This window comes from Rhamphochromis longiceps, linkage group LG10 (genome assembly GCF_057381845.1).
Source record: "Rhamphochromis longiceps isolate RC_006_pf linkage group LG10, R_longiceps_female_GT1.1, whole genome shotgun sequence".
NCBI lineage: Eukaryota > Metazoa > Chordata > Actinopteri > Cichliformes > Cichlidae > Rhamphochromis > Rhamphochromis longiceps.
In genome coordinates, this window is record NC_140566.1 from 18590581 (window position 1) to 18613931 (window position 23351).

Genomic DNA, 23351 nt, shown 5'->3' on the forward strand with positions numbered 1-23351 from the left:
AACAAAACCAACAGCTAATTGTTACAACTGATTCGCGAAGAGTAAGTGCCCCCTCTAGAGGAAGATTGGGGTATTACACAGTGCAGAATTTATATTCATCAGTTTTATTGTTGTTACCACTTTGCAGGAATTCCCTGCAGCAAAATGAAATTTCATTTAGAGCAAGGAAATCACTGTGACTTTCATTTGCAGTAACTTTATTGTAAATTAGATTTACAGCAAGATTTTTCATTTAAATTTGCAAAAAAAAGTTACTGTAAAATTACAGTAACCTGTTCATAGTGTTGTAAATGTGAGGTTAATTAATTTACAAAATATTAAAATGTCTTTTTAAAGTTGCCTGATTTTTTGTTTTGTACTGTATTGTAGTGAAACATCTAAAGCCAATATTAAGCCAGCTTTTCCCAACCTTTAAATACTTCTCATTGCCTTTGAGATATTTGGAGATAAATCACCTGCACGGATCCTACATCATCTTTTATTTTCCAACAAGACAATGACCCCAAACACACCTCCAGGTTGTGTAAGGGCTATCTGACCAAGAAGGAGCGTGATGGAGTGCCAGATGGCCTGGCCTCCACAGTAACCTGACCAAAACCAAGTCGAGATGGTTTCAGGATGAGATGAACTGCAGAGTTAAGGCAAAAGGGCCAACAAGTGCTCAGGATGGGAACTTCAAGACTGTTGGAAAACCATTTCAGGTAACAGGGTTCATACACTTCACCTGTTGCCTACTGGTGGTGGTCAGAGGGCCTGGTGGCGCCAGTGTCTGGCAGCCTCGCCTCTGTCAGTGCGCCCCAGGGTGGCTGTGGCTACAATGTAGCTTGCCATCGTGAATGTGTGTGGGTGGATGACTGGATATGTAAAGCACTTTGGGGTCCTTAGGGACTAGTAAAGCGCTTGATAAATACAGGCCATTGCTGTTTGTATTAATGTTGAAGTCCTAAATTATCATCTTTAAATATTTAATCTTTCTCACTGCTTTTCTTGAACAAGCTAACATAAGAAAAACTGGAAGATTTCAGCCATAAAATAGTCATTGAAAATGTCAGTGAAATCTATGGGGCCCTTTTCCAGTAACTGACTGGTGTTTCATCCTTACATGTTTTAGAGGATCCAAACAGGTTAAAAAGGGGCCACCTTCAACTACAAGATCAATCACACACACAAAAAGAAACAACTTAGATGAACTATTTATTTTTTTCCTTAAGTATACAATTGTTCATCACTTGTGCGTTACCAATTCTTTGGGATGCTCACATGGAAACATAACCCCATTCATACAATTGTCATGAGGAACAAACAGGACAAAGCATAGCTCATCTACTTCACTGGTGACTAAAAGTCACAGAGAACTGAAAAGGACAAACTGTCACATCAAGTAGCTCTATTGGTCTTGTTAAGTGCTCTATGAAAAACAAAACTAAACTCAGTGCTTCATGTTCTGTTAAGTTGATTACTGGGTAATTCCAATGACTCCACAGGCCAGACGTCCACCAGCATTACCGGTCTTCAGGCTCTCTTCATTTCCTCCTTTTCCCAGGTCATCAGCCTTCTCGTGGATCTAATACAAAGGGCAAAAAAGGTTTTCATAAACAGTTCTCAAAGCTAAGCCACATACAGTAACTTGAGGCTCGCAATCTGGAATATATCACTTTCACATATAATGAGAATAAAAGGGAAATGAAAATAAGCAGAAAGGAAATGAACAAAGTGACAAAGGACTGTCATTTTTCACTTACCACCATAGTTCTTCCAATGATGGAGTCACGACCTGTGAGGGAGATAATTTTGTCCGTGATGTCAATCTTGGCAACATTATCTGCTCCTGCAGTCACATTCCCCAGGTCTCCAACATGCCTGTTTACAAAGGAAAAACAAAACAACCTTGCTTTTATCCAGGGGTGTCAATATGGAAAATATGAAGGAGAAAATATGGAATAGTAACTGTTTTCATACTTTTTACAGCTTTTCCTATTGATGCAGGTTTTCCCCATGATCATTTGTACTACAGCAAAGTAATTAAGTACCAGTCAAAAGACAGATAGTTAAAAAGTAAAATAAGTAAATAAATAAAACGTAATAGTTCAAAGAGTTTTTTTTGTTAGTTTTTTTTGTTTTTGTTGTTTGTTTGTTTGTACCACCTACACTACTGCTCTGAGCCACATGTGTATAAATAATAAATATTTCATGGATGGAATATAACCTACAAAAATCTTAAGATTTACAAACATCACCTTAAGATTGCTTAAGTCTCTTTTATTGTGGTGAATTTTGTTTTAATGATACAACACTGCAGAGTGTGACGATGGCATATGCTGGCCTTACAGTTAGGATTCATTCCACATTCATTCCAGCTGAGCATATTGTTTGTACGTTCCCTTCTCTGACTTTCCTGCATCACTTTTAATTATCACAGGTTGCCTAAACTGGTGACATTTAACCTTTGTTCCACATACATGCAAATCAAAGCTACAGTCAAACCTAGTGTAACGTGAAAGTATTAAGCATCATCACCTAACACAGACTGCATGCAAAATTCTGCAAACTCACCTGGGCCATTTCTATATGAGAATCAATCTATTCAAGCAAACAATTTGCAACTTTGAGTTAACTGAATGATAAGTAATCCAAGGCTATTTTTGGTCTTCCTTAAAATGACACAGCCATATCACAACAGGGCCCCTCTTGACATGATCTGAAGCTTATTTTTAAAGCACCCTACTGAATCTTTCAGTCCTTTGTAACCATTTATATTACCTCTTATTGTAGCCACTGCTGAGAAGTAGTGATGGTGCAATGAAGCCCCGTGAATGTGTTGAATCTTTCTGGCCAATTGCTTCGCCAGAAGGCAAATCACAAGAAGCTCATTTGAAAGTACTGACATTTACTGGTCATTCAATGTACAGCAGCTCTGTTGTGATAATACATGTGTGCTACATACCAGTGAATATGTAAATGTAATATATACCTCAGAGATTGATTTGAAAAGATATGTTATTACTGGGAGGTATCATGTTAAAATCCTCCCTAACTGCTGATATTTTTTTTGGCCTTTTTGTTGATCCATAATGTGCATAAAATCTCCTTGTAACTTCGTGATGATCCTCAGAATGACCTCAGATCCAGTTCATGAAAAAAAATTAACTCCCACGTCTTTTTAACAGCTCGAATCACATAACAAGGCAGTCAGGCAAGTGGCCACGTGATATTCTAAAGAATACAGGCCTAGACAAAGGTTTCATTTGGACACACCCACTTTGCTTAACACGGGCCTTGGGACTTCAGTGTCAGACGTAACATTACTACTGATATGCAATATATTAACTTTTTATACTGATACTTTTTCTTCAGACTCGACTCACCTTTCCGCATCATTAGGTCCAGCATGATTCTTGCTGTAGGGATTGAAGTGTGGACCTGCACTAATGCACCCTGGGAAAGAAAATATATATTAAACATATTGAACTATTGCAAATTTAGTCTAGATTACCTAACCTAGGTGATGCAGTAACATTATCAAATTCTGAAAATTAAGAAATCCAAGTCTCTTTGGATTTGAATCTCTCACACACAGAAACTTACCGTTTGTGTTATCTCCAAAAACATGGACATGGAAACCATGCTCACCAGGGGTAAGGCCTTTGATTTCTCCTGTCAGCTTCACAGGGGCTGAGTCATTCTAGCAGATCAAAAACACAAATACAAAAGAAGCTCTCTAAGCCAGGTGGCTAGAAGGACAGGAATATTGAATGAAGATTACTTCCACTCATGCTGTTGAACGGAAGTAATCATTTCTTATAATCAGGTAAGGAGAGGAAAAACAAAACCGGGCTGTAGGATTTGGTGCCAAAAAATTAACAGACCTTTCAGATATACTACAAAAGGCATACTCTCAAATATAAACCTAAAAGATCTTATTAAATCGAACTACAACAACAGTAATGTTCAATAAGTTTGTTTTAAGGCATGGTACGGTTAGTTTAAACTGCACAATCATGCTTTCTGAAAGTTATTACTGGAGGGTGCAATGCATTTTCTATGGAAAAGGACAGGTGATCATTCATCACGTCTACACAGCAGGAAATCTCTTAGAAAACCTCCAAGCACCTTAAGGCAACTGTTGTGATTTGGTGATCTAAAAATTTTAAAATGCACTGAACTGAAATCAAATGATTGGTTACAAATATTACTTATACACTGTAATTTACACACAAAGTCTTCTTTGATGTGAATGAGTCCGTCTCTTTGATAGTGGACCATGTGTCTTTGACGGTTGCACCGTGCACTTTACCCTTATCAAGAAGGCCAAATAAACGAAAGGCAACGAAAACAAGGACAGGCAATGACTCGGCAAAAAATAACGAGCAAATTCGCGTTTGCTCGTTTTGACGGATCACAATAATATCGAAGCATTTTGCCGGCTGTTTCGGAGTTACAGCAAAAGCATTACATGCAGAAGTGCTTGCCTGGTTAATGAAACCACATCTGGCCGTCTGTTTTATACTGGCCCTGCAAACGTTAAATTTACGCAACAAGCGTCTTTCTTATACAAACAGCCTGGGCGGCCCTTAAAAAACACACCTTTAACCATTACCACTGCACAGGCTTTAGTGGTCAAAGGTTACTGCTATAGTGACAAGCCAGTGATTTCATATATCCTGCTAAATGCGTGGTTTACACAAGCAACCTACTTTGAAGTGCAGAGTAAACTGAGGTTAATTAGCAACGGGGTGGCGTTGAATATGAGACCAGACTGCAAGAAAACCCACGCAATTGTGCACGAGCTGTCATTCACAAGGTAACGCGTAGCTAGCTAGCAAGCCAACAGCAAACTAACCATTAGACAAGCTAAAGAGAGCAGAACTTGGCTAGCTTAGCCGTCAGCGATAACGGTAGCGTTTCGCTTTTAAACGGCTAAATGCGTAGTTTGTGGGATGTTTTTTTTCTCTCAACTTCAAAGAAGAATAGCTCGTCTTACCTCCTGTTCAAAATAAACTGTCCCACTAGTGTCGCTAGTTCCCTTCAAAACGCAAACAGCTTTCAGCACCATCTTTGCAGAAGTTTCAGACACTACACCCAGCCGTGGTCTTGCTTTTGACAAGCGATTACGCGATACTACTTAACTAATAGGCGGGTGTATGCTACATCAACCAATCAGAATCAAATAAAATTAAAAAGGGCACATTTTGATTGGTCACCGCTAAGACAGTGTCTTATCAGACAGACGGAACAAAATCTCTATAACGACTTTATAAAAATAATTAAATATATAAAATACACAGATAAGTGAGAAATATAATTTTTTTCGAGAGTAGATCTGAGAAAGTTCCCTGTACTTAAAAAATGTCATATGCATCCTTGTGAGTAGGGGTGGGTTTTAATAATCGATTCATCGATTAAAATCGATTCTGGCTTGGATAACGTGATATCGATTCATTAAAATCCTGAATCGATTTTTTATATAAATGTATTTTGCCCAAAATTCCAGAATCTCAGCTCACAAAATTTTGACAACCACCAAACATTTAAAACAGTAAATGAGAGCAGGTACACGGCTTCTGCACAAAGAGGTAAACACAAAGCGCAGACCGCGGATCAGAATCAGTGAGATGTCGCCTTTCTCACCCGACGGCACGGACACGGTCGGGGCTGAAAGCCGACAGCTCGCTGATTCTGATGTTTTGGCGGGTCCGCGCTTTGTGTTTACGCCCCTTTTGCCCTGATTCTAAAGCTGTTAGTTTTATCTCTCTCCGAACAATATTGACCGAACCAGCAGCAAAAGAAGATCCAAACTAAGCTTCACATAAACATCGTCAAGGACTCGCTCTTACTTTTGCCGTTTTGCTTCCACCACAATAAAAAAAAAAAAAAAAAACTGCTGCCATAGGAATTGAGAGTAAAAAAAATCATAATCAAGCTGCTAATCAAATTAAATTGATTAGTGTGAACACTGCTACAAAAGCAGAAATTTTGACAATTTGTAGAAAGATATCAGCAATGATCTTAGAGGAGCATCTGTTGCTGCCCATCAATCTGAGAAGGCGTATAGGCCATTTCCAAACAAAACCAAAGCCAGCATATCAGCACGAGCACTACACTAACTGCCAAGCACTGTGATGGAAGAGTGATGATCTGGCACCTTATCACTGCGGGCACCAAGCAGACCATGTGGTGGTACTCCTCCGTGTACCACAGTCAAATGTGAGGCCATCTATGTTACAGCTAAACCTTGAACAAAATTGAGTCATGCAGGAAAACAATGGTCCCAATCACAGCAACAAATCTACAACAGAATGGCTGAAAATGAAAAGATTCGAGGTGCCACAATGGCTCAAAGTACACACCTCAACCTGCCTCAAGTGCTGTGGCAGGATCATAAGTAAACATCATACATCATACTACATAAGAAAAAAAAATTGAACACAAAAATAATTTGGTACAAAAATAGTTTATTAAAAACAATATCCTATGGTTGAAATATTGAAGATTTAATGTCCATGTCTTCTGCTTTTTTTTTAACAAATCATAGAAACATCTGTCAATTTTCAAACCACTAGGAGTTAAAAACGTTAAAGCAAAGGGCCTCTGTTGTTCCTTCCAAGTCGACGCGTTTCTCTCAGATAAAGAAATCACAGATTATTAACAGAAATTACTGCGAGTCTTTCAAAATCGTCAGTGATACAAGCATATTTACAGCAGTGTCCCAAGCAATGTTCTTCATCTCATCGCGTTAGATATACCCTCTTTGTCTCTGTTTGTGTGAAATTGTTCGGGAACAAGTATTATGCTTGCTGAATCTGGGCTTGTGATTTTAACAATATCAGATACAGTATGTCTACAGTGATACGGAGACCTAGTTAGTAAGCTGTGTTTTATCAAAGAGCATAAAAGCAAATAGCCACAGGATTCATTCTGTATTTCCATGTAGTCAAAACTAATTTATGACTGTGATGGATGGACGAGAAAGATGGGAAATGCTTCCAAAACACAACAGGACTCTTGTGTGTGATCCAAAAATGGACTTCTACTAAGAGACAAACAACCACGTACACAGAAACTTGTATCTATCCTTGTGAGAAGTGCAAGAAACCCGGGACCCTATGTTATTAGTATTTGGCTTACAAAAATTGTTCTCCCATGTCTCAGCAATTAGGGGACAAAAAAAAACAAAAACCCTAAACATTCTAGCTCACAAGAATCTAAAGCTATTTACATTTTTCCTCCCCCTGAAATTTGTTAGGTTATTTTCCAGCAAAACATAGTGTTAGGAGTTATGAGTTATTTCTGATCCTCACAGGGTTAATCAAAATGCTCAATATCCACCTAAGCTTGGGCCTGAATATTTGCACATTCTGCATAGTTAACAATAAAATAAGATTTTTATCTGCTGAATCTGAGGAAGTCTTTCTTTAGCTGAGGAAATAAAAAACAAAATGCACACACACACACACACACGCACATTAGGTACGAATGTCTTAGACCGGAGGGGGGGGGGGATAACGTTTTCAGTGGCATTTTACTTGCACAACTTTATGCTGCAAACATTGTTTTCAAAATTTGGCAGGCAGTATAATTCTTAACTTTACCAGTAGCGTCTTCTTTGTTTCTACTTTTGATGATCTGTTATTCAAGGTGACACGTTGATTTGCTTGCAAAGGACTTTTATTTAAGCAAGACAATTTCTGAATGTTCAGATCACTCTGACTACCAAAACAAAGCCAACCTCGGGCTTTTATTGACCTCATGTCAATATCAAGCTTAATCTACTTTACAGATTTTATTATAGATTTATACTGCCTCTGTTATAGTTTAGGTTCTTGGTTATGACCAGTTATACAGGTTTGTATCATATAATCAAATCCAAACACAATAAAAGATTCTGAGAGCTAACACACTGGGATCAGCGATGTTGTGACGATACAGTTCGATAACAACAAGTTTTATGTTTGTTTTTTTAAAGAAATCCTGTACTAGCGTGTCTTTAGAGGTACCGGTAATATTTAAAAAAAACTGTTATGCTGTGACTTTTTAAGGATACGGTATATTTCACAAAATCATCAGTTATTGCACTAAAGCTCTGTTTTTATTCTTACTGATGTGATTGAAAGGCAGAAAGTGGGGACATAACTGAAAGAAGGGCTGTTATTATTCCAACGTCTAACTCAAAGTGTATATTACCCAAACATCAAGGAGTTTGTATTTCCCATTTGTCTTCTTTTTTTCCTTTTCCTTATTTTTAAATTGCAAGCCCTGCAAGTAACTGAATTAGATTTTAAGGCCACAACAACTCCTTTCAAACCTGTGCCTTCCTGGATGTGAAAATGCAATGAGAATTTAGAACACAAAAAAGCAACGAGATAATTAAAAAACAAACAAACAAACAAACAAAAAAGCCTAGGTATAATGGAGTTGCTTGAAAAGTTATTCAGTGTTTGACATGATGACAATTTGGCAAATTTAAAAACAATCTAAAACAATACCATTTACATCTTTGAAAACATCCTTTTTTCCAGTAAATTAGGGGCGTGAAGTAAAAGAAATGTGTCATACAAATCAGTCGTTTCCTTCGTTGGCAAACCAACTACAGCAAAAACAAATAGAGCTACATGAGCATGCAAACACTGTCCGTTCTTATAACCTGCAGGAAGGAGAAAAACTACGGCCATTTATCCAAAGTGATTTTCACTTGTTTTGAAACACAGGCCTAATTTTGACACGTGAAGCCTGACGACATCAATTTTCATAAGCTTAACAACATTTGTGGGAGATCTTTTCGACTTACTGCCCAGAAACTGTCAGTCAGTGACGAACAAACTGATTAGTTTGAATCAGTCTGCCAAGAACAGACTGACTATCATGGCAGAGACACGTTCCTATCCATCAGTGGTTTGCAGCAGTCTATGCAGCCTCCTCGTTTGCTTCTGTGGGTTCACTTTGAGCCGGCTCAGAGGGTGCCTCTTCTCCTGTAGAAGCAGTTCCCTCTGGAGGCGGAGCTATAAGTTCTGATTCTGGCTTCTTTTCAGAAGCTTCCACACCTGGCTCCTTACTGGTTTCCTTGGTAACCTCAGGGGTCACGCAAGGTTGCTCTGTACTGTTAGGGGTCTGAAATCTGTCCATGTTTTCCAGTTCGGCTAAACGGTCATCTTTGTCCCAGCGTGTGGCCCTCTCACGCCGTTCTGACCGCCTTGGCCTGTCTCCTTTTGCCTCGGCTCCTCTGCCTCTCTCACGACTTCCTCGTTCTGTTCCCTCCCCCCTCGCTCGCTCTCTATCTCCATCATCGCCCCTGGCACGTTCCCTGTCGCTATCGAGGCTGCTTCGCCTCTCCCTCCAGTCCCGCCTGTCTCTGTCCCGATCTCGTTCTCGATCCCGGTCGCGATCCCTGTCACGATCTCGGTCTCTGTCTCTCTCCCATCCTCCACCCCGGTGATCGCCTCCATCTTCCTGCCATCCTCCAAGCCTGTCCCTACCATCCATTTTATCACCACCTGCTCCTCTCCCTCCATCGCCAAATGGACGCCTGCCACCTCCAAAACCTCTTTCCCTATCTCGATCCCAGTCTCTGTCCCTCTCTAGCTCTCTGTCCCTGAAACCAGGCCTGTCTCCCCTGAATGGTCTGCTATCCATTTCTTCTGGCCCCTCTAGACTCCGAGGACCGCCTGGTCGGGTAAAAGGAGGTGGACCCTGAGGAGGGGGGCCATGCCCATGAGGGAAAGGAGCCCTTAAATTGTGCGGCGGGGGCATCCCAAAGGCTCCTTTAGGCGGAGGTGGCTCATGGTGCTGCATCATTTGAGGGTGTGGCCCCCTGGGCATCATCTGTGGGGGCATGGGGGGCATGCCGGGGTGAGGTGGCCTTGAGCCATGGGGTGGTGGGAAACGCTGCATGTGTGTTGGTGGGGGAACAGGAGGACGCTGGAGGGGAATCAAACCAGGCCGTGCCCCTAGAAGACCACCTGAGGGGGGTGGAATGCTGCCGGGATGGCCGCCCTGGGGCCCCACCAGAGGAGCACCTGGAGGTCCACCTGAAGGTCCACCTGGAGGAACACCTAGATGTCCGCCTGGAGGAGCACCCAGAGGTCCACCTGGAGGCAAGCCTACCTGGTTAACTAAAGACGAAAACCAAAGTATAGCATTAATATAACTACAATGTACTTATGATTACAAATAAACAATATATTTAAACAAACACTAACTACAAAATCTTTGGTACTATATTGCAAAACAACTAAGTGACTTCTAGCACTTTTCTATGTTTATTTAGCAAGAAAATAACACTTTAATGGTCAAACATAAGTCTCTTTAGAATGGATAGAGGAGAAGGGAAACATCACTTTCTGTGATAGGTAAGAAAGGCAGACTGACCCATAGATCCCATCTGATTATTAAAGATGTTGGGAGCCTCGAGGGCCTCGTCATTTTTCCGGTTTCCCAGACCTGCTGGGTCTAGAGGGGGGTCCTCAACTCCAGTTTTAGAAGGAGGAGGGGGACCAAGAGGCATAGCACCAGGGAGAGGAAAACCTGAAGAAGAGTAATAAAAGGAGTTAGGGTCCTGTTTGATTCAATTAAAAATGACTTGGACTAAGCTGGATGGGTAAAATCTGAAAAGGTGCACTTGTGCAGTTTGTTGAAGTAAAACAGCAAAATCAAACTGCCAAAATCTCATTCATAACATGCACGCAAGTTAGCAAATGAATAAATGTATTTCTGATAAACGTAAATGTGAAAAGAGAGAAATAACACTAGTCAACATCCACTATCCCCCATAAATATTAAAATACAAGAAACATGGATTTTGTTCTGTTTTACCCTTTAAATCTTTATCATTACGAACTTTTTGATCTCCTTCTGACAACATGATGGGAACACAAAAAAATCATGTCCTGCATGATTTGCTTTCAGTCACAATTCACTCATGAAAGCAAAACGATTAAGAGCTTTTTAATGACTCAATAAATGGGTTAACTGTCATCATTACATACCTCAGTCCCCAGCTGCCATCATTATTAAATAAAATGAATCACAAGTTAAAACTGACTCTTGTCCTTTTCTTATTTCTATTACTGGCAGTGTCCAGTGCTGCCCCTCAGCCTCCTAGTTGATGGTATCAATTTCAAACACTTATGTCGCTTTATTCTCAAGTTATCACATTCACAAGATTTTTGTCAAGGTCACTGAGATTCAAACTTGTCCCAGATTTTAAGTAGTAATTTGAAAATCGCCTTGTTTTCCAGTTATCGCATTCACAAACTTGGGTGTCCAACAACAATACTCTATCAGCCTTTTACGGCTGAGGGGTATATAAAAGAAGAAAACAAAAACACAAACCTGAGAGCAGACACTGTATAAAAAAGACCACAAACAAAAGTATGATTAAATAATAGAAATTGTTACCTGGAGGCATTTGCATGGGGTTGAAGCCAGGTCTGATGAAAGGAGGCAGCGGGACACCTGGAGGGAAGGAAGGTGGAGGCATGCCTATAGGCCCAGGAAAGACAGGAGGTTGGAGAGAACCCACACCAACCATTGGCTGCTGCATTGGAGGGACCTGAGAACATTTAGAAGTTACAGTTGATTTTAAATGAGAGAAGTGTGAGACAGTGTTTCATGTTGTGTTTCTATCCAGGTATGCCTTTACTGCACTGACAGTGCATTTGGGATCATTGCAATCCTGAAAAATGGAACTGCTGCCAATCAGACACTTTCCAGATGGTGGACAAAAATCTGACAGTACTTTTGCATGTTGATAATTCAGTCTATTAGGACAAGCTCTCTAACACCTCTGGCCAAAATGCAGCCCTGAATTATGGCAAAGCCTCTACGAGGTTTGACAGATGGCTGTAGACACACTGCTGGTACCCCTCTCCTGCCCTCCTCTGTACATACATGTTTGAAAATATTTTTTTCTTTTCATCAGTCCGTAAGACCTGTTGCCATTCGGTCCCGTTCTTGTATAAAATTTGGCATTGGTCAAAAACAGTAGCAAAATTTGTTCCCCATTTCTTTAGGACTTGACTTTCTGTCAATCTCCAGGCCTGCCACTCCCTCTGTTCTCCACTTGTCTAATATCCTCAAATGTTTCATGGACACGTCACAAAGCATGCAGCTAGCAGCTCTTTGGGAATCACCCATTTTGTACAAAAATACTATTTCATGTTTCTGCAACAGGCTGCTAGTAATAAAGTGTGTAAAGATACAACTTAATTAGCCATGTAGCATTACATGTAGTTTTAGCTTAGCAAAAACGCATTTCTGGAAAAACATTATGGTACAAGGACCAGACTGAAATTAAACCATGTGTGTATACTGATTACCTTTTATGTTATTTTTCGAACACCAATTCTCCAATTTTCTCATCAACATAGTCCACTCAGCATTTACATACCCACAACAATAGCAGTCAAACACAGCTGACTCCGTCAAGATTCAGAATCTGCTTCTTTTAAATTAGCAATAAGCAACACCTCTCAAAGTCTAGGATATGACGATACTGGTAACAGTTTATATGGCTTTTTTTTAACCTGTGTAGGAGGAGCATTTGGGGCAGGTACAGGTACAGCTTGTGTCTCCTCAGGCTGCTGTTGCTCTGAACGGCCGTTGTGAGTGAGTTCCTCTGGGTGGTCGAGAGCCTTCCTCGTGCCACTCCACTCTAGAAAAGACAGCATTTTTTTTTTTTAATTAAAACAATATCTCTGAGGAACAGCATGATTCCTTAACCCCTACAAAATCGTACTGTATGTGTATAATAACTTTCATGGGGATTGGTTCAGCTTATAGTGCTTTACAGTTGACAAGCCAATAATAAGGCAGAGCAAATGTAATAAAACTGGTAAAAGCAACATGAGGTACACAGAAGACAGAATAAAACATAAGAACACTAAAAGTAATTTGATCTTTTAATTAAATAACAAAAATGAATTAAACTAAATAATTCAAAATAAAGTGTCTTCATTTTTTCTTTTTTTACCTGGTGATAAAGTGTCCACATCGAGCATTCCTCCTTCTTTAAGCTCCTCTAACTGGTCCTCTCTGACTTTAGACCAAGGTATGTAGGTGACACCCAGCTCCACATCCCAGTACTGCTTATAGTCAGCCTTTATGCCCTTGTTCAAAGCCCAAGCAATCTGATAAGTAAAAGCAACTTATTAGTTTTGCCCTTTCCTAACAAAACTAATACATGACAAAGCAACAATCAGTGTTGCTCATTCACCTTAATGGCTTTCTGGTTAACTTTGAATGTTCCCCTGCTGAGCTTCTGTAGAGCCCTGAAGGCGTCTTGCCTATGTATCATAACAATATAAGCACAGCCACGTGGAGGGATCATCTTAAAGAGAGAAGACAACAAAAAAACGAGTGTTTAAAAACAAAAAACAAGTCATACTCATCCACTTTATTGAGCCTGTAATTAGTGGGTTTGTTTTTTTTAAACATGTAGAGCCTTTGGTGCAAATTTGATGTCAGCATTTACTCCATTTTCATCACACTTATTAACACAAACTGTATCAAATACAAATAACAAAGTTGAGGCTTTGAGCTGTCTGTGTAACAAGTTCTATAAAAATCAAGAAAGTATATAAAGTCAAATTTACTACAAGCTGACTGAAAGATTTAATCAACAAAGTGTCGGTTGCAGGATGACCTCACAGTTAGATAAACTGAAAGCTGATCTCTGTGAGAGAACTTACATTGATGGACTCTATCTGCCCAAACTCCTCGAGTAAACAGGCGACATCTTGCTGCTGTGTTCTCTTGTCCAGCTGGCCTACCCAGAGAGTAGTGCTGCAAACTAAACAGGAGAAGAGAGCAAAGAGTTAGGAACTAAAGAATGTAACTGAAAGTCTTACGATAATAAACAGATGATGACTTACTGCTGACTGTCTCGCTCTTAATTGGTGGAAGACCTTTCTGCCGTCTCTCTCTCTCCTTCTCTCTCTCTCTGCGCTCCTGCGAGCGTGAGCGAGGTGAGTGATGACGCCGATCCCTTGAGCGTGAGCGGGATCGCCTGTGCCTGGATCGACGTGTACGAGAATTGGACCGTGATCTCCTTCGCTTTGGAGATCTGGGGAGCGGGGGAAGAAGACATTTCAACTCAAAGCATTATATTTAAAAAGTGTATACTAAGAAGATTATCTATATATGGCAAAATAAACAGGAAATAAGATATAACAGTGTGAACAAGGAAACCTAGTTTGAAAAATTACATCCTGTTTTAGACGTTTACCTGGAGCCTGAGTGTGATCTTCGGCCATGTCTGCCATCTCTCATGGATGAATGGTCCACATCCATTGGCAAATCCTGACACAGTATAGAGAAGATACATTATGAGTAAAATCTGTTACAGCGACAGAACTACATCTCTGTGCAAGTCAAAGTTACAGAAGACCAAAAAACAAAACAATTTCAAAACATCAGAATTTAATTTTCTGACATTTTTCTCAATTTGCTACAATTTTATGCCCAACTACAATTTATTGTGACATCTTTATGCTACTGTTTGCCTACCTGTTGTTGCTGGGCTGCATTCTGGTGATGGTAAACCCCAGGGAAGCCTGGAGGCCCAGAAGAACCAGAGAGGGACATCCCTGACAGCATGTGGCCCATAGGAGGCATCACAGCAGGAAAGCTCTGTCCTGGTGGTAAACCGTGGACCTGGAGCTGCCCATTAGGAGGAAGAGGAACCTGAGGGGAAGAAAAACATATAACATGATCCCTCAAATCAGTTTCTCAGTAACAAACTCAGTTCTCCGTTTTATTTCAGATAGAGAGCATATACTGTAAACAGTTGTATGTGCATTTATAATAAGCCGTAGTATTATGTAATCCTATTGTTAAATCAAGCTACAAAATGAGATGTTAAGATTTGTCAATAAAGAAGAAGCTCTTTTTCATTTAAAAGTCTTGTTCTTTTTACCTGCTGTGAGATGTCCTGTGGTATATTAATCTGTGGTTTAAAGTGATCCATGTGCTGTGGAAAGGCTGGAGGCTGCTGCATACTGCGATGATAAAAATACACTATCAGCTCCACAGCTTTTATTTTGTTAAAAAAATACATTTTCATCAAAGCTTTCTGCTTTCTGGTATCACAGACTGCAGCATATAAAATAAATTAAGAAGCTTACAAGGGGGGCTGAGAGGAGATTTCATCCTTCTTTGTTTCTTCTCCAACTTCTGGTTCATCATCATAATCAAAACGGTCCAGCAATTTCTGCGAGAGAAACACACAAATAATGATGTTTTCTTCATGTGGCAACGCTTCTTCAGCCTTACTTTTCCTTTACTGTGCTATACCGTGTGATACCCTTCAGCCTTCTAGCAGATGCACCTATGATATAAATTTGAAAAGGTTTTAAGTGGGCATCTTTACCTTCTTGCCTGACGGTAAAGAAAATAAAATAAAATAAAGAACATCATGCAAATACAAGAATGCATTGTCACCTTGTCAAAGGCCGTCTTCTGCTGGGCAGGCTGGGTTAGTTGGGCGGGCTGGGAGGGAAGGGGAGGTTGTGGCGCGACCATGCCCAGTCCAGCAGAAACATTTGGGGCCTGTGGTTGAATAATCTGCGGTGAAGGCTGGGTGTTGGTCTCTGGCTTCACTGGGTGCTGCTGAAAGTTCTGCAGGATCTGTTGGAGCTAGATGCCCAAAACAGAGTGAAAGAAGAGTCAGTAATAAAGATGTGAAAGATGCTTAAGAAGTAACAAAAATACAAGAAAGTGAATAAGGCAACAATCTAATGCCAGTCCGCATTAGTAAAAACATACCTGCTGACCCTGTGAGGACTGGAAGAGCTGTGCCACAGCAGCAAAGGCATCAGAGTTGTGCAGCTGAGCAGCAGGTATCATGGTGGAGTTTGCCGTTACCACTGTAACTGGCTCTTTGGCTGGAGGTGGAGGAGAACCTGCCAGAAGAGAGAACGTTTGTTTTCAAATGCCAACATCATACATCAACATATTAATATTATATTAATAAAGCAATGCACAACCTCAAAAATTACCTGGCTCATCTGCGCCTGTGTTGGGTGCAGCACCACTGCCAGAGCCAGCTGCCATGTCCAAGAGGGGCTGAATAACTTCAATCTTGAACACCCCATTCTTCTGCCACAGGTTCAACACCCGCACAATTTTACTCTATAAATGAAAATATTTAGCACAGGACATTTATCATTACAATGGAGCGCTACCTATGAACAGATTTAACTTGGGCAGGCAGGTAATCCAAATATACTAACAACCCCCCTTCCCCCCCACCACCACCAAACTATAACTGGCAACTCATTTTATTATTAACATCTTTAGTCTTTTATCCTGCCAAGAGAACAATCACATCTCAAGATCAGTTATAGATTGAAGGAAAAAAAAAAAAGGGCTTTCTAAGTCACAACTGTGGTAGTTCCAGTCATCATGGATAGGAAGTTATACAGCCCTTTTCCACTTTAAGTACTCAGAGTGGCTCTCTACTAGAAGCCACAATCATGCAGTGCTTTAAATGCTTTCTATCTATCACACACAATCACAGTCTGATGGATATGTTACAGGCAATTTGGGGTTCGGTATCTTGCCCAAGGATGCTTCGACATATGAAGTGAAGGAGCTGTGGGTCAAACCATCAACCCTGGGATTGACGATAGACTCACACCATCATCATTCACTTGCCTCCTGGGCAAACTCCAGCTCCTATATCTCTAGCTGGGGACAGGATTCCTTAAACCAGAACCTGCAGCAGGGGTAGAACTGGTTGATGTGCTGCAATGCCAAGCTCACTGGGACTACTGCACAGGAGTAGTGTATACTGAATAATTTGTTTGGGAAAGTGTGCATATGCTACCAGTTTTTTGCTCCTGCACACACGCGCCCATATGCCTGCACCACCCACCACAAGGAGAACGTAAATCTGTGGGAAACACTGAGACGCGGCAAATACTCGGGTTAATTTGCAGTGCAATTAAATTGTCACCAGGTCTCTTCTCTTACCCTGTCTTCCACGGGGCAAAGGCAGAGGTTCTCAAAAGTTCCTGTAATGTTTTTGGTGAACCTTGGTCCAAACACATCCTTATCAGGTCCAAACTGGTGTCTGGACTGCCTAACAATGGAATCCACCACATATAAGCCTGCTACCTTATACTCAGGCTTACACTGGAGGGAAAAGAGGAAGAAAACAGCAGAGTTCATTGGTATTTAGTGAAGAGACACAGTCTGCAAACTTTAATGAAAACAGACTCGGCTCACCTTTTTTATAAACTTTTCCACAATCTGGACCACATGTTTGTAAAGCTGAGGAAGAGAGGAGCAAATGAGCATGCCGTTATATTATAGACCCCAAACATAACAAATTAAATAAATATACAAGAATCATTCTAATGTCGTATTCTTACTTTCATTGCTTTGATGGCAGATTTGGTGATGGAGATCATCTTTGCCCGAGATATTGGGGGTTTGGAGTCCATCAATGAGAATAACTAGACATAGAAGATAATCATTCTGTGAGATGGAGAGTCACGACGCTGGAGGAGTGTCCAGGGTGGTGCTGATCACTTCTATTTCATCACTACTCCTCATCCCATATCAAACAGCCACATTTGGGTCTTTACTGCATTCACGTTATAATTGCATTAAATGATAGATGCAGACCAGGTGGTATCCAAGCAATGAATATCCCAGTTTATACAGACTCATAAAGATTAATGAGGATCTTTTTTAACCCATCTGCTGTAACTGTTGATCGATGCTACAGCATGGCTCAGGGTAACTTGAGTTTATTTAGTCATACTGAAAAAGGAAACCGCATAAATAAATGGGTACGGTGAATTCACAAAACACCAGGACCACTATGATGAAAATGAATGGGCAAAAATCAGGCATATTTCCATTTTGTTTTCATAAATAAAAACACTTCAAAGAATCATGCAGTATTGTATTTCCCACTATAATTCACATCAAAACAAAATTTCAGCTGTTCCTCAACTCTGCCAAGGTGCAGTTGGCCTTTTTGAATGGTTTGCAACATAACTCACATTAGCTACAACATACAGCTTTGTGACAGTGTGTGCTTTTTAGCATGCGAAATGTTTATTCAGAATAAAATAGACAAGATGGAGAGGATCTGGAGAAAATGTAATTTAGACATCTATACACCTTTGACAACAAGGTTAAGATTGTATTCGAATATGAGTCACACGTGTGTGCGTATCTATATGTATCAAATAGTGATGTGCATTCATTGTCAGCCACTACTTTCTCTGCTTGGGTGTGAGACAGAAACTACAATTGAAACTGGACGATATCGCTCAAGAAGCATCGTGGGCTGTTCACAACCACGAGAGCTCAGATATGGTACAAGAAACATGATCTGAACAAGCGTGTTAAGATGCGACAAGAAATGTCTTTCTGCCCCTCAGTCTCTGTGGTGAGTCAAATTCGCGGGTGCAGGCAGAAACACCAAAACATGGCTTGACTAGTGTTTTGACTGGACTCCTAACAACATCAACCGCCTTTAGTCAGGCCTTGTAGTAACTTGGCCTAGCATCTTCTTACCGAGCACTGGTTTTAACATTAACGAGGCTGTAATGAACATTCAGTCTGTTTGTGTACAGTATGGTAACAAGCTATTGCTGTATTGATCTTTCTACCTGTGGTTGCGCGTTCTCATTTGCATTGTGTTGGTAACCACAACTTACTCCCACAAGCTAGCAAAGCGGCAGTCACTGGAAACGCTACTGACTGGATATTACTGTGTAAGCTTAGTGGGTGGCCGAAAATCCAACTATTCCTTCCAGTGGCATTCGTTTACTTCAGGGGTGCCAAACAAGCGCAACACTTAAGCCGAATAAGATGTCCAGTTAACTCACCGAGCAGGCCCACTGCTTCGACCAGCTAGGCTAACTCCAGTGCAACAGCAGCAGCTCCATGATCAGCAGCACCACACTAGGGGAGTTCAGACACTCAGCGAAGGCCACTTACCTCGTGGTTAAAGGCGTTGACGGCATCCATGATTGCCAGACGCTCCGAGCCTTCCCTTAAATTCCCGGTTCCCCGCTTACAGCGATGTTTATTAAAGAAAGGGTCGGTACAACATGTCCGCTCCCGGTAGCTAACGCCTGTTAGCTTCGCATTGGAGGTGTTCGGGTCGGCGGGTACGGCAAAGCATGATGGGATTCAATGTTGTTGTTCTAAGTTTTGTCCACAAGGGGGCAGCATGTTGCGTGGACAGTGTACATAGTGCCCTTTGAAGGAGACAAGCTATCGACACAAACATTTGTTTTGACTGGGTTGGGCAATGGATTTTCCCAAGTGGCCTTATGAGAAACTGGGATTGTTGTGGAGGGCCCAATCAATAAGCTGGACTTAGTTCTGGTCAACATTAGTTCTTTTTTAAAATCTGTTTATAACTACATTGGTGCTCTCGTGGCCCCTTGCGAAAATGAATTGGCAACTCCTGGGTTTGACCACTGTCATCTTTACTGCACTCCAAGCAGACTATAGAATCAAATCAAAAATGGCAGGTGTGCTTTGCTGTCATAATTTTGCAATAAAAGATTTTTTGCACTGATTACTCCTTAAATGTCTTATTCTACGATGATATACTAAAATCGTACTTTAATATATATATATATATATATATATATATATATATATATATATTAATATTGTCACAAAATACATTCAGATTTATTATTAACAAGTGCACTTTTTCCTCAGTAGCATCAATATAATTCTAATAAGTAAATATCTTTAATGTGCACATCATTGTTTACACTTCTCTTAAGTTATATCACTAGTAGAATGTTCATATGCAATATTATGCATAATATTATGCATAATATTATGCATAACATGTTATGAAGTACAATAAGAACATTTTTTAAATCAAGATATTTCAATACATCAATATGTGTGTACACAAAAAAAATCATCTAAATCCAGATGCATTTTTATTTTTCTAGTCAATTGAGCTTAATGCTTTTCAGTTAATGCAAATTTATTAAATTCCACATTTTAACTAAATTATTTGAGTAAAAATATACTTTAACTCATATATATTGTACTTAAATAAATATTTGGTTATATTGTTTAAGCAATTTTGTATTTTATCTATACCTCAGTTAAATGGTTTATTTATTCCACTCACCCGTTGTCTCCCACTAATCCAATTTGGGGTCACAGGAGGGCTGGAGCCTATCCAAGCTGTCATAGGGCAAGAGGCAGGGTGCACCCACAGAGGTCACCAGTCTGTCGCAGTGTTAATGGAGTGAGACAACCATTTACATCCATGGTCATTTTAGACTCACCAAGTAACCATCTCAGGCGGTTCCATAGTGTTCTGGTTTATACATGTGAAAGGTTACTGGTTCAATTCTGAACTCAAATCCAGTTTGGGTTTGTATCTATATCTAAATCTATATTGGAGGAAGTCAGAGGAGAACATACAATTTCAACCCCAGACTGGATTCAAACCTGCAGGATTATTTCTTACATGTGAAATTATGTTGCATTTGATTTGTCTTCATTGTTGTCTTAGTAGTACGATAAGAAAACCAGACAAAATATATTTAAACAATTTGGCCTTTAATATAACACATTTAACATTAACAGCTTTGACAAACTGCAGCTTCATTTACAATACTATTCCTTCAATAAGACAAGCATGTGTAAAATGTTACCACATAAATACACAGAAGGTTTTTAATGGTGCATTTATTCATCATGTGCTTTAAATATAAATTCAGTCTTAGTAGATTTTGATACAGTATTAACAAGTGCACTAGATTTTTAGAAATATGTCTCTTTTCTAGACATTTTTAGTGTAGAAGTGCTGAATGAAGTACTAATTAAATTATTTCTATGCAAAATTAGTTTCCTTTAAAGAAATTAACCAGGAAGGTGTACTTTTTGTGTCTTTTTTAAACACAGTCATTACTCACAGTGGAGGCTTGAAGAATGGGTTATATCTCCAAAATCTGTCCACTGATGATCCACTGATGATGTTCCATTTAATGAGATGTGCCTGAAAGTGTGGTTTTGTGGCGATGTCCTTCCCTGTGCATAAAAGCATTAACTACAAACTCCAGTTACTAAATAAAATGCCTTTTTCAAGGAAAACAGATTTGTTTGAACCATGTTTCAGTCAACATGACTGAAGAATAGAAGGAATGTGACAGAGATTCCGCAAAATGTTACATTTCTATGAAGTCCTTGTTCACAACATAATGTTTCAAGCCAAAAAAATCAAAACAAAAACACTTACACTTACAAAACTTTAGGCAAGCTTTGAGCACAGTGGTGGTGGCACCATTGTTTGCTTAACTACCTAAGGACCTGGACACTCGGCAGTCACTGAAGAAACAACGCATCAGTCTGAAGTCAAAGTAAACTTTATTGTCATCACTAATGTAAACACAGTGTGCAGATATGAGACGACATGGCTTCAGCTACTGCAGCCATCCTGATGTTTAAAAGAGGCTAACGAATCAAGACAATGACCCCAAGTGCAAATCAACAACAGAATGGTTGAAAAAGAGGAAAAAATATGTTTCTAATGGCCAAGTCAGAGTGCTGAACTTCCACTCACCTAAAATGCTGTAGCTTGATGCATGTACAATCAAAACATTAAGGAAATTTAATAATCTGAAAGGCTTTGTGGGGAGGAACAGTCCAAATCCTCTCTACTGTTGTGGAAATCTTATAAGCAGCAAAAAGAAAAGTCAGATTGCTTACTGCTGTCAAAAAAATTCATTTACTTTTACCAGCCTGCTTTATGTGTGACTTTGTGTCATTAATCAGATAACATTTGTTTGTTTCAAATAACTCAGATCACTGTCTGATCACTGAGGGTTTGGATTCCATTAATGACAGACAGACTAGTAATGATCACACCACAAATCAGTAAATAAAATAGTTCCATGAAGCGTCTGTGATATCATATCACTGAGAAAACACCAGAGGTGTTTCAGCAGAGAGCAATATCAACCCCCCACCCCCAGAGTCCAAACCACGCTTATTTAACAAAATTAGCTGCAATGAATCATATCAAAATAATTAAACTATTAAATATTTTGTTAACTTTCATCTGTTCGCTTTGTGAAACATTCTAAAATAAAGCATGACATTTAAACAAGTAATGTAAGACATCAGACTTAAAATCTGACCACTGATGACCACCCTAACCCTAGAAGTACTTCCAAGTCTCAGTGTGTTATTTCAAAATAAATCTGCTTTGTGCAGAGTAACAAAAATGACCTACAGTACGTTTGTACTTAATACCTGTCACTACTTGTGCAGAAAAAAAAAACTGACCCGATGATCTCATTAAAGTTCTGCGGTCTTATTACTTTTAATGTATGGGATGTAGTGCTTGAGCTTGTAGTATAGAAATCTTCCAATAGATGGTGCACTCGTGCTATCAGTTCTTTGCCCCAATGTCTGGTTTAGTGTCTAGAAAGCATGGTCCAGTTGGCACTGTATATGCATATCTAGATATACTCCTCTCACTCCTTCTATGCGAGTGAAATGAGGAAAACAAAACACAGCAGAAACAGAGAAGTAACCCAAACTAAACCCGTGTAAGAAGCTAAACTGACACCTTCTCACACAAACTCAAAACATATGCTTCATGCTGGCAGGATTTTTTTTAAATATAAACTGAAAGGGACTATTTAACAATTTTGATTAGATAAATTTCCTTGTCAGGTGTTATATATATATATATATATATATATATATATATATATATATATATATATATATATATATATATATATATATATATATATATATATATCAGAATCAGAATCAGAATACTTTATTGATCCCTGGGGGAAATTATTTTTTGTTACAGTGCTCCATTTTAAACCAACATTAAGACAAGACAGACAATACGCTAACTAAGAATAGTACAATATATACATATATATACATACATACATACATAAGTCACTTATAAATAAATATTTGGAAAAGAAACATGTGTAGTTGTAGCAGCAAACAGTGTGTTAAGTGGATGCGTTGTACAGGGAGATGGCCACAGGCAGGAATGATTTCCTGTGTCGTTCAGTGGTGCTTTTCGGTAATCTCAGTCTCTCACTGAACGAGCTCCTGTGACTGACCAACATGTCATGGAGTGGGTGGGAGGTGTTATCCAACATTGTCTTTATCTTGGACAGCATCCGCCTCTCCGACACCACCTTGAGGGAGTCCAGCTCCATCCCCACAACATTGCTGGCCTTACGGATCAGTTTATTAAGTCTGTTGGCATCTGCGACCCTCAGCCTGCTCCCCCAGCATGCAACAGCATAGAGGATCGCACTGGCCACCACAGACTCATAGAAAATCCTCAGCATTTTCTGGCAGATGTTGAAGGACCT

The 23351-nt window shown here is 39.8% G+C and overlaps 2 protein-coding genes across 2 annotated transcripts; both read right to left on the reverse strand.

Moving 5' to 3' along the window:
- Positions 1–1178: 1178 nt before the first annotated feature.
- sod1 (superoxide dismutase 1, soluble) lies at positions 1179–5135 on the reverse strand. The gene is made up of 5 exons (XM_085420698.1): positions 4982–5135; positions 3586–3682; positions 3366–3435; positions 1743–1860; positions 1179–1564 (listed from the first exon to the last, which is right to left on the reverse strand). The coding sequence occupies exons 1-5, from the start codon at positions 5051–5053 to the stop codon at positions 1457–1459; spliced, it is 465 nt and encodes a 154-aa protein (XP_085276824.1). The 5' UTR covers positions 5054–5135; the 3' UTR covers positions 1179–1456.
- A 1300-nt stretch (positions 5136–6435) lies between these two features.
- Positions 6436–19142, reverse strand: scaf4a (SR-related CTD-associated factor 4a). The gene is made up of 19 exons (XM_085420699.1): positions 18952–19142; positions 17367–17450; positions 17221–17265; positions 16966–17127; positions 15990–16122; positions 15757–15893; positions 15433–15627; positions 15117–15202; positions 14909–14990; positions 14500–14676; positions 14219–14292; positions 13866–14056; positions 13683–13783; positions 13208–13321; positions 12965–13121; positions 12519–12646; positions 11392–11545; positions 10363–10518; positions 6436–10106 (listed from the first exon to the last, which is right to left on the reverse strand). The coding sequence occupies exons 1-19, from the start codon at positions 18979–18981 to the stop codon at positions 8902–8904; spliced, it is 3411 nt and encodes a 1136-aa protein (XP_085276825.1). The 5' UTR covers positions 18982–19142; the 3' UTR covers positions 6436–8901.
- Positions 19143–23351: the final 4209 nt, after the last annotated feature.

Coding starts and splice junctions, on each gene's coding strand:
- scaf4a (XM_085420699.1), bottom strand. CDS start 18,981: ATGGATGCCGTCAACGCCTTTAACCACGAG. Junction 17,128..17,220: donor TGGAAAAGTTTATAAAAAAG/GTGAGCCGAGTC, acceptor TTTTCCCTCCAG/TGTAAGCCTGAGTATAAGGT. Junction 15,628..15,756: donor AGTCCTCACAGGGTCAGCAG/GTATGTTTTTAC, acceptor TTGGGCATCTAG/CTCCAACAGATCCTGCAGAA.
- sod1 (XM_085420698.1), bottom strand. CDS start 5,053: ATGGTGCTGAAAGCTGTTTGCGTTTTGAAGGGAACTAGCGACACTAGT. Junction 3,683..4,981: donor CAGTTTATTTTGAACAGGAG/GTAAGACGAGCT, acceptor TTGATCTGCTAG/AATGACTCAGCCCCTGTGAA. Junction 1,861..3,365: donor GGACCTAATGATGCGGAAAG/GTGAGTCGAGTC, acceptor CTTTGTAAACAG/GCATGTTGGAGACCTGGGGA.